Below are 17,614 nucleotides of genomic sequence, written 5' to 3'. Positions count from 1 at the left end.
AAGATTTATTAATTGATTGTTTTACCCAAATCTTATCTAGAATTAAACTCACTGCATACAAGTATAATGAAATATAATAGAATTTTATTTGAAATTCCTGGAATAATAAATAATTATTTAATTAGAATGAATAATGCACTATATATATAATCCACTGTTTGGTGTTTAGTTTTAGGAACATAGTTATAAAGACATCAGTGAGTGTTTTATATAGCTGTATTATTTAATATAATGACATATTAATATATAAATTTGAAGGTACTTATTGAATATGAGAATCATAAATATGTCTACACCAATAAGCCTCGTAACTCAATTGAGATTAGCCCTTTTTGCAAGTTTTGAAATCATGGGTGTAGTGATGATCATCATGATAATAAGGGATTGATCTTTCTCTACTTAATTAACTCCCCTATCTGTTCAAATGTTTGCACATTTACACACTTCTTAGAAAAGTATAAATACCCTTGACACTTTGAGACATGTTTAAAGTAAAGAATCAAATTACAAACAGAAACTGAAACAGAATTTCCATGTAATAATGATCTTGATAGTGTTCTACTTGTTTCAATGAAGTTGTACATAACAAGTTGTTCTTGCACGCATGATCTTCCTTTTGATCCTTTTACCTCCAAAGATTCTCACAAGCCATTGAGGCTTTCTAATTCAGAAAACACAAAGCATATTTCAAATACCATTCCACATGCATATCCTATTTCTTTTCAGCCTCAGAAGATGGATATATATTGTTGTTGAGGGAAATTGTTGTTGCATTGAATTGATAATGAGAATTCACATAGATCCATGTTTCTCTTGTAAGAATTGTTTAAAAATGTATCAAACTGTTTTCTTCGAGGTATTGATCCCTCGAGAAAGTTGCTGGAAAGATTTATGACTTAAAAGAGAAATTAGAAGGGTCAGCTTAGTAGGAATTTTCCCGGTAAGCATATTTGAGGAGAGATCTAATGATTTGAGATTTATCAAATAATAACAATTAGAAAATTATTAATTTAAAATCATTGGATTAGACAAAACAATGAGAATTCAATTCGATCATGTTTGTTCAAGTAGGTTGCAAATAAAAATTCGTTGCTCATATAACATGTCATCATTTCTGTTCTTAGGATATAAATTATAGCTTCTCTGTTTTTGTTAGTTTAATCATATTAAAATAGATCAGAAAAACAACATAAGATATTGAGTAATGTATTTGGACGGTGCAAGAAGAGTAAGAAAGAAACACTTAATATGATCAAATCACAATTTACTTGCAACATTTCTTACAATATAGAACAAGCACTTACTTAAATATGTTGGACCAATTGAAGACATATCTGTCTCATCCAATCCAATCTCTCTTAAATATATTGTGTTTTGCAGCAACCTCATCAAAGTAGTTTCTTCCCACATTAAACCATGAGAAAAAAAAGAGAGATCAAGTGATTGTAATTTGGAAAGGTGTGAGATTTGAGAAGGAATTTCACCTTCAAACCCACAATAAGATAAATTCAAGTGTGTGAGACTCACAAGCTTACCAAACTGAGATGGCAATACTGCAAGTGAGATCAAGGCCACTCACGTGACCAGCAGAGAGTGGCACGTGACGCCCATCCATGAGCAGCAATCTCACCCATTATCCCATGTCCTCATTTCCGGATAAACATGGGGGCAGAAATAAGCAGAATAATCATCATCCACATAAAACTATGATCATATATAAATTGTTAACATAACAATTATTAAAAAATGTTCATGTGTGTTTTAGTTTAGAGTAGAAATGATGCACTTAAGATTAGTTAATTGGATTGCATTGCATCTTAGTTGGATATAAATCCTCATTAGTTGCTTATTATTTTCCATTATATCATTCTTGCCTCTTTTCTTCAGTCCCAAGTAAACCAGTTTCTGTTGAATCAAATCAATATCAGGCCATGGGGTCTCTTTTGTTGCTGCAATTTCAAATCTTTTTGTATCTACATCTGTTCTTCACTTCTTTCTCTTAGTCTTTGTCTTTGTCTCCGCCTTTATGCCATCCTGACCAAAACTCTACCTTGCTTCAACTCAAGAACTTGCAAAAAGTTGATGGATGGGAAAATGGAACAGAGTGCTGTTTGTGGCCTGGTATCACGTGTGAATCCATGTTTGGTTGCATTGTAATATTTATATTTTTTAGTGCTTCACATCTCAAATACTTTGTCACAATAGCATACCTTTTATAAACAATACATATTGAACTCTTTAATCATTAATATTATATTTGTTCTTCTTTAGTATTGTAAACAGAGAAGTAGTACTATTACTGGACACAACATTTTAATTATAGAGAACAACCTAATCGGACTGATCAAATAATTGATTAAGAATTAAAGTATGTAAAGTATTCTCTATCTTCACCGGAGTTTTATCCTCTTATTTCTAACTAAGTATAGATGGTTTAATTTTCGTTTTGAATATAAAAACATTTTCAACTTGCATTGGGAGTTGGGACCAGCTATTACTTGATGATGGATACCAGAGAATTAGTATTTTTTTTTATCAAACTGTTTTAGATTGACATCAGTTAAAAAAAGAAAAAAAAAAAAACAATCAGATTGTGTTGGAGATATTCCTAATAGTTTGGCAATTGTTCTAATATAATTACTAAAACACCTTACCTCCTAACCGCTAAACAAAAAATCAGTTGCGTGCTCATATAATACCCATGCATAATAATGATATAGTTGCTCTAGTCTTCTAGATACTTGGAAGGTGCAAGTGAAGAAGTTTTGGACACAGAAACTTACACACACACACACATATATAATTATGAGAAAAAATACTTTGAAAACAAAATTCACTTGCAACATTTCTTACAACTATAGAACAAGTACTTGCTATAAATATTGTCAAGACTTGTAGACATCCATAAAATAAAAGTACGACACTAAATTTAACAAAACATACAAAACACAACAGCAAAAGACATAAACTTATTACAAATTTACATTGCAACAAAAAGCTGAAACAGAGTTGTTCTTGCACGCTGGCGGTTTCGACGGCTCCTCCTTTTGGTTCTTTTACCTCCAAAGAGGACCACTAGCCATTGAGGCTTTCCAATTGAGAAAACACAATATCCCAATCCTATTCCAAGTACCATTCCACATGCATATCCTATTGCCACTGGTTTCCAACCAAATTCAAATTTGTCTTCAGCCTCAGAAGATGGATATTGTTGCAAAGGGACATTGTTGTTGCATTGAATTGACAATGGAAATCCACATAACCCCATGTTTCCCTCATAGGAATCATTTGAAAATGTATCAAATTGTTTTCCTCTGGGTATTGGTCCCACCAACTGGTTTTGGGAAAGACTCAAGACTTCAAGAAAGTTCAGATTTACCAATTCAGTAGGAATATCCCCAGAAAGCATATTTGAGGAGAGATCCAATGATTGAAGATTTGTCAAATTTCCCAAAGAGTGGGGAATATGACCAACAAGTCTGTTATGAGAAAGATTGAGGCCTATGAGTCCATGAAGCTCCCCAAAATCATCTGGAATCTCTCCTTCAAATTTGTTTTCTGACAAATCGATAATTGCAAAGGCATATGGAATTTTCGTAAAAGTAAGACTGACTCTTTTAATTGTTGCAATCATAGAATTGACATATTCTTTTGCTGTGTCGCTAAAAGTAAGACTTATCCAACCTGTTTCAATATAAAACAAAGGGCTTTGCACATCATGAACAATCTTCATGGCTTGAAAATTTTGTATGTATGCTTTTGGTAATGAGCCGCTAAAGTTATTGCATGATATGTCAAAAATAATCAAACTTGGAAATATGTTTTCAGATTTCAAATTTGCAATCTGACCGTACAACTTATTGCCTCGTAAGACCAGTATTTCCAAATTTGATATATTCTGAAGCCAATTGGGAAATGTGTCCTCAAATTGATTGTTACCGAGATCCAAATCCACAAGTCCTGAGCATTTGGACAAAGATTTCGGCAATAGACCTTCCAAATTGTTGCCATTGAGATTCAGTGTAGTAAGATCCAAAAAGGTATCTGGCAAAGTTCCATGAAGTTTGTTCATTTGTAGATCCAAATCTCGAAATGCAAGGGATGAGCTATTGGCAAGGCACTGTGGAAATGTTCCTGTGAATTTGTTGTGGGACAAGTTGACAATGTACAGAGAGGTTGCATTACAAAAGAAGGAAGAAATGTCATCAGCCATCGAGTTGAAACTAAGATCAAGGTATTCAAGTCGATACCACGGGAAATGGTCCATCAATGTAACATTGTTATGTGCGAGATTCAAATAAGTTAATGAATCCATACCATGTATCCATTCTGGCACTTTTCCCTGAAGACTATTGCTGGACAATTTAAGAAAATCTAAATTTGGAAATTTTCCTGAGAATTCCAACCAACCAGTAATATTGCTAGAAAGCAACTGCAGTGTCTTCAAATTGGAGAAAGTGTGATTCACACTAGTTTCAGATTTTAGCAATAATGAATTACAACCTGAAAGATAAAGATACTCCAAGTTTTGAAGCTTAGAGAAGAGTGGGAAGTGGACAATACCGCTCCAGTTATCTGAAGACAAGCACAAATGAGTAAGGTTGACAAGATGGAAAATGGATTCAGGAAAGTTTCCTTGGAGTTCATTGTTGCACAAGTCTAAATGGTCCAAGGAATAAGATGTAATTTCACTTATGTGCCCTCTGAATCTGTTATTTGATAGATCTAAGTATCTCAAAGACTTGAGAGATAAGGCCCATTGAGGAATTGTGCCATTTAATAAGTTGCCTTTTAAGAATAATTGAGTGAGATTTAAAAAGGCTACTTTGTCAGGTAGTGGTCCCTCAATTTCATTATGAGAACAATCCAAGGAAGAGAGTTGAGTTAAGGCAAATAATGAGGATGGCAACTTCCTTTGGAAATTATTATCCCAAAGGCCAAGGGATTGCAAATTGGTTAGCCTATCAAACACATTTGGAATTTGACCAGTAAACTTATTTTCTGAAAGATCCAAGTAAACAAGATGATGAAGGTTTGAAAGAAATGATGGGAACGAACCAGTGAATGCATTGGCTGAAAGGTCCAAGTAAGTGAGATGCTGAAGGTTTGAGAGCAATGATGGGATTGAACCATTGAATCCATTTTCAGACAAGTCCAAAAAAGTTAGCTGTGTGAGGTTAGAAAAGGAATCAGGGATTTGTGATCCTAGGGATTGACACCATGAAAGATCCAAAAAACTAAGAGAAGCACTGCAATTCAACTTTGGAACATGGACTTGAATGTTGGATAGCTGGAGCTCATAAAGATTGGGTAAACAGAGAATGTGACTAGTCAAGTATCCCCTTATTTCAGTATCAACAAGACTAAGAGTAACCAAAGAGAAAGAGAAAGACCAATTGGACAAAGGCTTTGGTGTTAAGCTAATTGAAGACATGTCTGTTTCATCCAATACAATCTCACGCAAAGCTGTTGCATTTTGCAACATTCTTTTCCAACTTGTTTCTTTCCACATCAAACCATAATTAAAAGAGAGATCAAGTGATTGTAATTTGGAAAGGTGTGAGATTTGGGAAGGAATTTCACCTTTGAATTGACAATCAGATAAATTCAAGTGTGTGAGACTCACAAATCTACTAAACTGAGATGAGAATGGAGAATGATTGAAAAAATTGAAAGCAAGGTTGAGTGTTTGGAGATGAGTAAGATGAAAAAGAGTGCTATTGGGATTCATATTACCTACAAGTGCACCACAACTGAGATCGAGGCCAATCACGTGACCAGACACAGAGTGGCACGTGACACCCATCCATGAGCAGCAATCTGTCCCATTCTCCCATGTACTCGTCTTTGGATAAACATGAGGCCAGTCACAAGCATCATAATATTCAAAAAAGGAAGGGTTAAAAATGAATTGGGTCTTAAAGTGAAGCAAGGCAGAGCTGTCTTGGGAATGGCATAGATGAGAAGACAAACATGCAAAATGGAACATCATAAACATATACACACACAACACCACTCTAACAACCAACAACATGAAATGCCCCATTGATTATTGATTGAAGCTTTTGCTTATTTTATGTATGTATATATGGCTTACTTGAAAATGGTATTGGTATGTCACTCATCGATTAGGATCCATCTATTTATGGATATTTTTTTAATTAGAATTACAACACCTGCCACCTATACCCAGTCAATGCATGATTTCTATATTAAAATATAGAGTAAAGTGACAATTATATCATGTTGATTTTGGACTAATTAATTAAAAAAAAAAAAGTACTAATTAGGTCTTTTAAAATAATAAATGATAAACATGTGCTTTTGTTAATGAATAGTGTGAAACAAAATAAAATTGTTCATGTATTTCGTTATTTACAGTAATGTATGTCTCGTTATTGTCACATAAGCAAAAAAATATATAATTTTAGATAGTGACATATTTATTATCTTTTGAGTTTTCATATATCTTTTTATCAACTGCTCCTTATTATTTATTACTAATCCTATCAAAATAAGTGAATTTTTGCTCCGAAAGACAAAAGAGAAAAAAAAAAAAAACCCACCTCCTCTCGAAAGAAAAAAAAAAAAGTATTCGAGCCACCCTCACAATATCCACCATGCATTGGTGTGAAGCTTGACCAAAAAAGCTTGACTTCAGTGCTTTTTTCTTTAAATTTAATTTTTAAGGCATTGATTTATTAATGTAAATATCCATTTTCTCAAAACGATATCATTTTAGTTGTGGAAAAGAATAATATGTGTAAAAAAAATTAGATAGTTAAAGCCGCTTGGTCAATTATTTTTTGTTAGGAACCATTGGTCTTTCATGACAATGACTAATTGAATATTCATTAACTTTATTTATATTAGAGGTTTTTAAAATATTCATTGAGAATATAATTCAATTACAATTTGTTTGAAAAAGTAACATTGGATTTGTTATAGAGATGGAAATGAAGTTATGGGTGAAAATTACAAAAATAATGTGCTTTTAATGCAAATTTTCTTATATAGTAATCATCTACTAATATATTCTATTATGTTAATAAGAAAATTAAATTGAAAATATATATCCTTTGGATAAAATAGCTTCAAGATCCCGTCTCTATTTATATCCAATTTATTTTTTTGTTTACATTCGGTATTGTAAATTTATTCTATTTTATTCAAATCTGTTTTATTCTATTTTTTTTCCTTTCTCTCTCATTCGTTATTGTTAATGGTGAAGACGCGCAGAAAACAAGCGCATGCAAAGTCAACAAAGTAGAACCCACTATGTGTAGAAGAAATGACCATTTACTTTGAAGATTTTGTAACGTCTTTGGCGGGATTAGTTTGTGGTAAAAATTTATGTGTAGTTGTCTTTCGTATAAAATTAATAGTTAAAAATTGTTAGTCGGTGAAAATATGTTTATTTAGTTTTGTTTTGCTTAAATTTGTTGACATGTGTGGTTGTTTAGTTAGTTTTTGTTTAAATCTAAACTTATTTCGGTTCGTTTGTGAATTAACATGTTCTCTTGATACTACTTTTAAGTATTGACTAAATTTTTTATTTTTTAAAAAATTTCGGTTCAATTCTTAGTTTAATTTAGGTTCATTTAGTTTCGTTTCATTTGAATTTGCTGAACTTGTTCATATGTGATTATTTAGTTAGTTTTTGTTCAAATCTAAACATATTTCGGTTCATTTGTGAATTAATTGAGATTCATTTGATATTGTTGTTAAGTATTGACCACATTTTTTATTCCTTAAGAAATTTCGGTTCATTTCTTAATTTAATTTAGGTTTCATTTAGTTTCGTTTCACTTGAATTTTTCCTCCTCGTCTTTCACTTCGTCTTCTTCTTCTTTTTCATTTTTTTCTTTATTTTTTCCTTATTTTGTTTTCTTAAAATTCTTCTTGATTTACTCTCTTGATAGAATAAAACCAAGAAGAAAGAACGCGAAGAAGAAGGAGGAACACGAAAAAAAAAAGGAAGAAGAATGCGAAGAAGGAGAATGAGAAATGTGAAGTAGAAGAAGAAGAAAGAAGAGGAGATAAATGCAGCCATGTAGGAACGTTTATATAGTTGGAGCGTATATTTATACTCCACTAATGAAACTGATTTTTATTGAGTTTAGACCAACTTAGTTTGATTTGGTTGCCAAAAAAACTTAAATGTATTTCTATGTGTTAATTATTTTTAAAATAAATACATAATATTAAATATAATAAATATATAATTTTAAATATTATATATATAAAATTATAGATATTAAGTTATATTTAATAATTTTGGATTATTCTTTCTCGAGTTAGAGAGAAACATAATTGTATTGATCAAATAATTGATTAAGCGTCAAAATATGTAAAGTAACTTTGACCGAGCAAGAACTTTTCTGTCTTTTTTTTTTCCTACTTAGCAAAATTAAAGTGAGTTCAAAAGTAATGGCCACCCAAAGAAAGTAAGTTGTTAAAATGTTGCATCATGCATGTACGCGTTATCTTTGATAAAGTTACTAGTGTATGTATGGCCCTTACCTATTTTAATTTTTGTGGTTCTTTTGAGTAATTGATTGCTTGAAAATCAGGTTGTGCTTCACCGTATACCAGAGTTTAATTCTAACAAAGTGCTGGATGGTCTAATTTTCGTTTTGAGTATACACAAATTTTCAACTTGATGGTGGATACCACAATTATTAATTGATTAAACAAGAATGTCTTTAACTAATTTGGATTGGTTGAATGGTCAGCTCACTCATCCACTTAAACAAATATTGGGAGTTTGAACTCTGTTTTGTGCATGCAGCAACTCATAAATAGAGCTTTGATCTGCGACGGGCTTGAAGTATACCATTATTTTTCCTAAATTTCATCTTTCTTTCTTTTTGTTTTTTCCTCGTTTATCTTGTTATTATTTCTGTTCTTATAACAGTTCTTATAATATTTAGCTTCTCTGTTTTGTTGGCTTAATATGTTTAAATAGACCATAGAAGAATTTAGAGCTGAATATGCATGAAAACTGAAAACTATACTATATTAGAAGGTGCAACTATAGTGAAGCAGAGACACTTATATTCATTAAAAACATAATTTACATGCAACATTTCTTACAACTATAGAACAAGTATTCACTATAAATATCAAGAAGACATGCATAAAGTAAAATAAAAGTACAACATGAAATCAAATAAAACATAAAAAACAAAACAACACAAGACACAAACGTGTTACACACTTAGATTACTACCAAAAGCCAAAACAGAGTTGTTCTTGCATGACGATTTGCATGACTCCTCCTTTTGATCCATTTACCTCTGAAGATGATCACAAGCCATTGAGGTTTTCCAACTGAGAAACCACAAAATCCCAAGCCAATTCCAAGCACCATTCCAAATGCATATCCTATTGCCACTGGTTTCCAACCAAATCCAAATTTATCTTCAGCCTGAGAAGATGAATATTGTTGCAAGGGGACATTACTGTTGCATTGAATTGTCAATGGAAGTCCACAGTCCTATGTTTCCCTTATAGGAATTGTTTGAAAATGTATCAAACTGTTTTCCTTGAGGTATTGATCCCTCAAGATGGTTGCTGGAAAGATTCAAGACTTCAAGAAAAATTAGATTGGTCAATTCAGCAGGAATGTTTCCAGTAAGCATATTTGAGGAGAGATCTAATGACTCAAGATTTGTCAAATTTCCCATAACATGTGGAATAGGACCAATGAGGTTGTTATGTGAAAGGTTGATGCTTTTGAGTGCTTGAAGCTCTCCAAAAACATCTGGAATCTCTCCTTCAAAGTTGTTACTTGATAAATCAATATTTGCAAAGGCATTTGGAATTTTTGTCAAAGTGATACTAACTCCTTTAACTGTTGTAGTCATAGAATTATCATATTCTAGTTCAATGTTGCCTTCTCCTGAACCTGAATCACTTTGAAGATAATAATACAAACTGCTTTGAATCTTCATGGCTTGAAAGTTTTGTATGTATGCTTTTGGTAACGAGCCACTAAAGTTATTGCTTGATATGTCAAAAATAATCAAACTTGGAAATATATTTTCAGATTTCAGTTTGACAATGGAACCGTACAACTGATTTCCTTGTAAGACCAATATTTCAAAATTTAATAGATTCTGAAGCCAATTGGGAAATGTATCTTCAAATTGATTATTACCAAGATTCAAATCCATAAGATCTGTGCAATTGGCCAAAGATTTTGGCAATAAACCTTTGAACTGGTTGCCATTCAGATTAAGTGTAACAAGATCTTCAAAGGTATCTGGTAAAGTTCCATGAAATTTGTTCATTTGCAGATCCAAATTCCTAAGGGATGAGCTATTGGCAAGGCACTGTGGAAATGTTCCTATGAATCTGTTGTGGGACAAGTTGATAACATTTAGAAAAGTTGCATTACAAAAGAAAGAAGAAATGTCATCATCCATCAAGTTGAAGCTAAGATCAAGGTACTCAAATTGATACCATGGGAATTGATGACCTATTGATGTGAACATGTTGTGTGAGAGTTTCAAATGAATTAATGAATGTATATCATGTATCCATTTCGGCACCTTTCCTTCAAGTTTATTATTGGACAATTCAAGATATTTCAACTGTGGAAAATTTCCAGAGAATTTTGAATAACCAATGATATTGTTGGAAAATAACTGTAGTGCTTGCAAATTGAAAAAAGTGTAATTAACACTTGTTTCAGATTCTAGCAATAATAAACTGCAACCTGAAAGGGAAAGATACTCCAAATTTTGAAGCTTGGAGAAGAGTGAAAAGTGGGTAGTACCACTCCATTTGTTTGAGGACAAGCACAAATGAGAAAGGTTTACAAGATGAAAAATTGTTTCTGGAAAGTTTCCTTGGAGCTTATTGTTGCACAAGTCTAAATATTCCAAGGAATAAGATGTGATCTCACCACTTATGGGTCCTATGAACTGATTTTTTGATAGATCGAAAGTTCTCAAAGACTTAAGGGAGAAAATTGATGATGGAATTGTCCCATTTAATAAGTTACCTTCTAGGAATAATTCAGTGAGATTTGAAAAGGCTACTTTGTCAGATAATGGCCCCTCAATTTGATTAGAAGAACAATCCAACTGAGAGAGTCGAGTTAAGGTAAACAATGAAGATGGCAACTTTCCTTGGAAATTGTTATCATGAAGAGAGAGAGTTTGCAAGTTTGTTAGCCTATCAAACACATTGGGAATTTTTCCACTAAGATTATTCCTTGAAAGAACTAAGTAAACAAGATGATGAAGGTTTGAAAGTGATGATGGAATTGAACCATTTAAAAAACTGTCCACCAAAATCAAGGAAGTAAGATATGTTAGATTGAAAAATGATGAAGGAATAGGCCCATGAAAATTACATTCTGAAAGATCCAAGATACTAAGAAGAGAAGTATTACAATTCAACTTTGGAACATGAACCTGAATGCCTTGATTAGCACCTAGATTGAGTTTTTGAAGATTTGGTAAACAGAATATATCACTTGTCAAATAACCACTTATTTTAGTATGAACAAGACTAAGAGTAACCAAAGTGGAAGACAAGTTGGCAATCAAAGACAAAGGACCTGGTGTTGGACCAATTGAAGACATGTCTGTTTCATCCAATACAACCTCTCTCAAAGATGTTGTGTTTTGCAGCAGCCTCTTCCAAGTGGTTTCTTTCAAAGATAAAGCATAATTCCAAGAGAGATCAAGTGATTGTAATTTAGAAAGGTGTGAGATTTGAGAAGGAATATCACCTTTGAAAGCACAATAAGACAAGTTGAGGTGTGTGAGACTCACAAACCCACCAAACTGAGATGGCAATTCAGAACCATAGATAGAATTGTAAGCAAGGCTAAGTGTTTGGAGATGAGTAAGATAGAAAAGAGTGCTGTTAGGATGAATATTACCTACAAGGGCACTGCAACTGAGATCAAGGCCAATCACGTGACTAGACACAGAGTGGCACGTGACTCCCATCCATGAACAACAATCTGTTCCATTGTCCCATGTCCTCATCTTTGGATAAAGATTGGGACACAAATGCTCATAATATGTATTTTCATAAAAGGTAGTGTTTGTAATGAGTTGGGTCTTGAAGTGAAGTAAAGCAGAATTTTCATAAGGATGACATGAATGTGAAGACAAACATGCAAAATGGAACATCATAAGAATCAACAAAATGAAACAACCCATTGATTATTGATTAAAAGTTGTGCTTATTTTATGTATTTATTTGATATGTCACTCATCAATCAAGATCCATCTATTTATAGATAAATTTTTTTACTGGGATTACAAGCACCTATGCCAACCATTATTAACCATAGATATTCATACCATCCCAATCTATCAATGTCAAGAGTTAAGACTAAATCAAATTCTAAGTTTTATTCTAACGAGAGACTTAGATATATTTGGTTCTTATTCTTGGTGGAAGTAATTGTACATATGAAGAGTAATATATTTGTTAGGATAAATTGATGTTGTTCCAATATGAATCTAGAAAAAGACTTTGTCTTAGACTAATATATTATACAAAGCAATATTAGCAAATCAATTTTGTTCACGCAATATCAATATCAGTTAAATTTTAGTCACAAAAAAATATCAGTTAAATTTTTTAAAATTATTTTAAATTATAGATCATATTAAATCAGAAATTTTTAATTCTAAATTTTAAATTATAAATCCTAAACTCTAATTTTTTTAAAAAAATAAAATTTTTAGAATTAAAAAAATTAACGAATATTAAAAAACTAAAAATTAATTCCTTATATATATATCACTCTAAGTTTATCGTCACAAAAATTAAGGACCATTCATAAAGTAAGCAAGACTATATATAAGATTTTTTTATATATATAACTATTTCTGCTATTTTCAATCACTAATAGTTTAATATAAAATAAATACAAAAAAAAGTATAGGTAAACAATAATATTGTTGAATAATGTGAATAATGGGGTTAAAAAAGTAAATTAATACTAAATTTAATTAGTGGCATGGTGTATTTTAATTGAATTGAATTAATTTTAAAGTCTATTATTTATATTATTCAAAAAAATTATTGGTTAATTAATATATGTCAAAGACTATTCCAAATGAACATTTTATTCCGACCCTTCAACAACGTAATTCTAAGAGGATCTGTGATTAACAACGATGCGGTACTTCAATTATGATGGAATGCTTTTGGAAAATAATCTAAATACTTTTTTTTTTGTGACTATCTAAATGCTTTATTCCTTATTATTTTAAAACTAAAATAAAAAAATATTTAATTTGTGAAGAATATAATAATGTGATGATCAAGTTTATTTGTTTTCACCCGACCCATCTCATATTTTCTCCATTCTCTTGCATGTATGTAATATATATAGATTATCTGTTTCAAATTTTTTTTAAAATTTTTTTGCCGATTAATTGTTGAAGTAAAAGAAAAGGATAAAGTATTAAATAGAAAGATTATATTACTAACAAAAATAATTCAAAAGATACCACCAATAAATAAGTCAGAAAAAAAAAGTGACAAAATTCTAAAGATAATTTTACTGTTATTTTCAATGCAAATGTTCTTATAATATAGTAATTTAATTATGTTAATAAGAAAATTAAATTAGAAATATTATTCAGATCAAACAAAATACATGGTGAATTTTTCATATTATCATTGTTACCTGTTGATTACTGTAGATTAATGTTATAACCGAAGAAAAAAAAAAGAAGAGGGGTTTAATGAGTCACGTGACTCACCCCCTCCCCAACCCCACTTATTTTCTTTCACCCGAAACCCTTCTCCCTCTTCTTCAATTTCATTTTTTCTTCTTTTTCTTTTTCTTTTCCTTCTTCTTCTCCCTTTCCATCTTCTCATCTCTTCTTCTTGAAATCATACACTATGATTAAATCCACTTCTTTCATTTTACTTCCTTCTCTTTCTCTTCTCTTTTTTATTTTATTCATTCAAATTTCTTTTATCACAATCCTAAATCATGGAGCTTCAACCTATTTAATGAAAAAAGTATTCAACTTTTGAGTTTTGGTTATTATTGAGACTTTAAAGTAACTCTTTGACTCAATAATTAGCTATATTTCAAATTTTTAGCATCCTTATACTTGTGAGTATAGCAAAATCCGAATTAGGGTTATTAGGGTTAGAAAATTTGGGGCTTTTGTCAAGGTGAGTAAGATTATGTTAATTGACGATATTAGTAGCTCACAAATATCATTATTGTCATATTTCTAGAGTTGTAGTAGAGTTATTGGACATCATTTGGTAGCTCGTTGACGAGCTCAGAGTTGCTTCCGGTTCTTTGGAATCAAGTTGTGAGTGGATATTATATCTATAATTGTTTTTAAATATATTATTATCAATATCTATGTTGAATCATTAATTTTGAAGTTTGAAAATATTTTATTATTGTGATTTTTGAATTTCTAAAAATAAATATTGATTTGTGAAACTTACAATTTTATAAAAAATACACACGAGACGATATTTATATATTTTGTAAAGTATAAATGTTTTCTTATTTGACTTATTTAAATTTTAATTAAATTTTAGTATGCAATCTTATATATATTAATTTGTTATGGAATTTGGTAGTATATTATAAGCATTAGATATTTTATAAGTGATTTGGTTTGGATTGGTTTGGGAGACTCTGACTAGAAACCCGTAATTAACGGCGGTTATGACGTTAACCTAGATGCATCTGGTTCAGACCTCAGCTAGCAGGGGCGTTGCTAGCCTAACGTGTAGGCCACACGTTGGATCTGTTATACCGTACGGACACACTAGAGGAAAGGGCTACCCTTAGAGGTGGAGCCGCCCTAGGTGTGTAATATTTGATTTGATTTGACTTCTGGAATGAGAACTCCCATTTCAGTTCATCCGCTTAACTACTTATCTATTTGTTTGCATAATTAATTCATATAAATTTCTCATCTCTGAAAGGAAAGATAATTTTTAAGGTAAACTCTGTATTGTCTTGTGTGGGTTATAGATGTAATGTTTGCTCACTGACTTGTAAAACTCACCCTATTATATTCCCATGTTTTTCAGATACAGGAGTCATTCCAGGTTCCATTCCACCTCAGTAGATCTTAGTCATTTTGGTGAGCCCTTCTTTTTTCCAAGGGTTAAGTAATTATGTAATGGAACCTTTGCTCAAAATTTAGATTATGTCAATGCTCCATATGTCACAGGCAGGATCCTCGTGTGGTTTATGTTATTTTGAATCTTGAACTGTTTAGATAGTAATTATAAGTTGGTTATGTAAGACTTATGAATTTAACTATATACTCTAGTTATCAACTTGATATATATATGATGCATGTTTTGGATATATTTGGTTGTGGATATGGTTAGAATATGTTGTTGTTGTTGTCTTTAGAAATGGATGTTTATTATTGATACAAGGAGTTAATATCTATGTTGGTAAGGTCCTAAAAACAGAGGAGGTTCTGTCCGATTTTCTGCTGAGGGACTTGTCCCTTGAACGCCAGTCATGGCTTGGTTCGGGCTATGACAATTAAGATTAAGAGTAACAATAAAAATCTTTTTTGGAGTACTAGATATATATTATTTTATAATAATACTTGTATTATTACATTTATTTATATGGGAAACACTCTGATAAAAATACTTAAAACGTCTTTTTTTTTTACAGATGTTTGACGTTATTAACTAACATTTAATACATATAATTGATTAAACTATATTATTTTTGCCAAAATTAGATCAGACAAATTGATTTGGTCAAAAAATTAGTAAACAAAACTTTGAACCAATTTAAATTAGTATTCTTTTTTATAGAAAATGACTACAATAATCTTATTATAGAAAATGAGTAAAATATTTTTATTATATATTTTTTTATTTTAAAAATCTTAAATTCTAATCCTATAACGACATAAAGAAAAGAAAAGGGTTAGAATATATATATATTAGTTATTTTTTATAATCGAAATATTGTAATTATTTTTTATAAAAAAAATTAATTTAGAACAATTTGAGGTATAATTTATCGTTTTTTTGACCAAATCAATTGATCTAATCTAATTTTGATAAAAACATAATATAGTTTAATCAATTATATGTATTAAATTATATGTATTAAATTTTAATTACTTAAAAACATTTTTAAAATAAGACGTTTTAAACGTCTTTATCTAAGTGGCTCCTTATTTATATTAGCTCCCCAATCTCCATAGTGAAGCATGCATTGAAGGAAGGGTTGGAAAAATTGTGCATTTATTTGAAGACATTAACAACGTATTTGCTGGGATGAATTGATATTACGATATTGTGGTTCAACATTTCTTATTGTAGGGCATAACCACTTTCAATGTGTTGCTTTCTATTCCATAGCCAATGAATTTAGTTAATACATTCATATCCTGTTTATTATATTAATGGAATGGACAGTTTTTTCACTATAGAAGATGAAAAATCATTATTTTACTAAATACATTTTTGTAAAATCCCTACAATACCCCTTGTTCCTCTTTTTTTTTCAAACCAAACCCTAACCCTCTTCTAACACACTCACTCACCTCTCACTACCGCACACACTCTCACTCCCCTCACACCCTCTTCCTCATAGCACACACACAGATTTGGACTGGCTTCAAAGGAGTCTAATAGGTGGTATGACGAAAGCGATTGACTATAAATCGTTAAACACCATGATTAGAAAGAATTTACCGCAAGTTGTAGAAGTACGAGAATTAGGAGCATACAAAGCTCTCCTGACCTTTGATAGTATATTAAGTGCTGAAGAAGCATACACCTTCAAGTTGGACAATATCTTGAAGTGTTTCCAAAGCGTGTGGAGATGGGATGAGGAGGAAAGGAGTGAAACTCGGAGAGTATGGCTAGAGTGCTTTGGTGTTCCGTTGCATACTTGGTCAGCAGAAACGTTCAAGCTGATAGGAAGTCAATGGGGAGAGGTTGTTGGGTGTGACGAAGCCACAGCATCATGCATCTCGTTTAGTGTGGGACGGGTGCAAATTGACACTTGTATCATGAACATAATCAACGAATGGATTCACATCTCAGTTGGTACTAGTGGGTTTGACGTTCTAGTTAAAGAGATTGGTCACGAGAGTTATGGGTCACAGTACAAGTTTGATGACGGAATTAAACCTTGTCTCTCAAAAACATATGAAATATTGGGTTCAAGCAGTTTGAGTTCCACAACGCCGGTGATAAACAGAGATCCGGTGGTTGAGATGGCGATGACAGTAACACGGGAGGTAGAAGATGACAAGGATAGATTGGTAATTCCTGAACACATTTTGAATGAATGGAATTATTGCAAATTAATTCACATTCAAAATTCAACGGAAAGTGAAGATTCTGCAGTTAATGGAATTGCTAATTTAAAGGGAGAATTGGCTTTGATTAACGCTGATGAATCAGAAAAAACGGTCACTTGGGATTATGTTAGGAATTATGCAACTGATGGGTTGGCTATAGGAAGTCTAAGGAGGAATAAGCCCAATCAAAACAGGCCTAGTTGCTGGCCCAATTACACAATGCAAGCCTCAGGCGCTGAAGGAGGGAGTTTGGGCTGCGTATCTCCAAGTTCTGGCCCACTTAACATTGGCGCAGGAAGGCT

General features: G+C 31.7%; 1 protein-coding gene and 1 pseudogene across 1 annotated transcript; both read right to left on the bottom strand.

Annotated features, from left to right (window-relative positions):
- Nucleotides 1–2,819: 2,819 nt before the first annotated feature.
- On the bottom strand, nucleotides 2,820–6,145 carry LOC112765246 (receptor-like protein 9DC3). Its single transcript, XM_025811163.3, has one exon. The coding sequence runs from the start codon at nucleotides 6,044–6,046 to the stop codon at nucleotides 2,981–2,983; it is 3,066 nt and encodes a 1,021-aa protein (XP_025666948.3). The 5' UTR covers nucleotides 6,047–6,145; the 3' UTR covers nucleotides 2,820–2,980.
- A 2,890-nt stretch (nucleotides 6,146–9,035) lies between these two features.
- Nucleotides 9,036–12,224, bottom strand: LOC112767174 (receptor-like protein 7; annotated as a pseudogene).
- Between the last annotated feature and the right edge of the window lie 5,390 nt (nucleotides 12,225–17,614).

Source organism: Arachis hypogaea, chromosome 17 (assembly GCF_003086295.3).
Source record: "Arachis hypogaea cultivar Tifrunner chromosome 17, arahy.Tifrunner.gnm2.J5K5, whole genome shotgun sequence".
Classification (NCBI taxonomy): domain Eukaryota; kingdom Viridiplantae; phylum Streptophyta; class Magnoliopsida; order Fabales; family Fabaceae; genus Arachis; species Arachis hypogaea.
The sequence above is the reverse complement of the archived record's forward strand: the minus strand, read 5'-3'. Positions and strand labels throughout refer to the sequence as shown.

Excerpts from the sequence above, each read along its gene's own strand:
- LOC112765246 (XM_025811163.3), bottom strand. The coding sequence starts at position 6,046 with ATGGGGCATTTCATGTTGTTGGTTGTTAGAGTGGTGTTGTGTGTGTAT.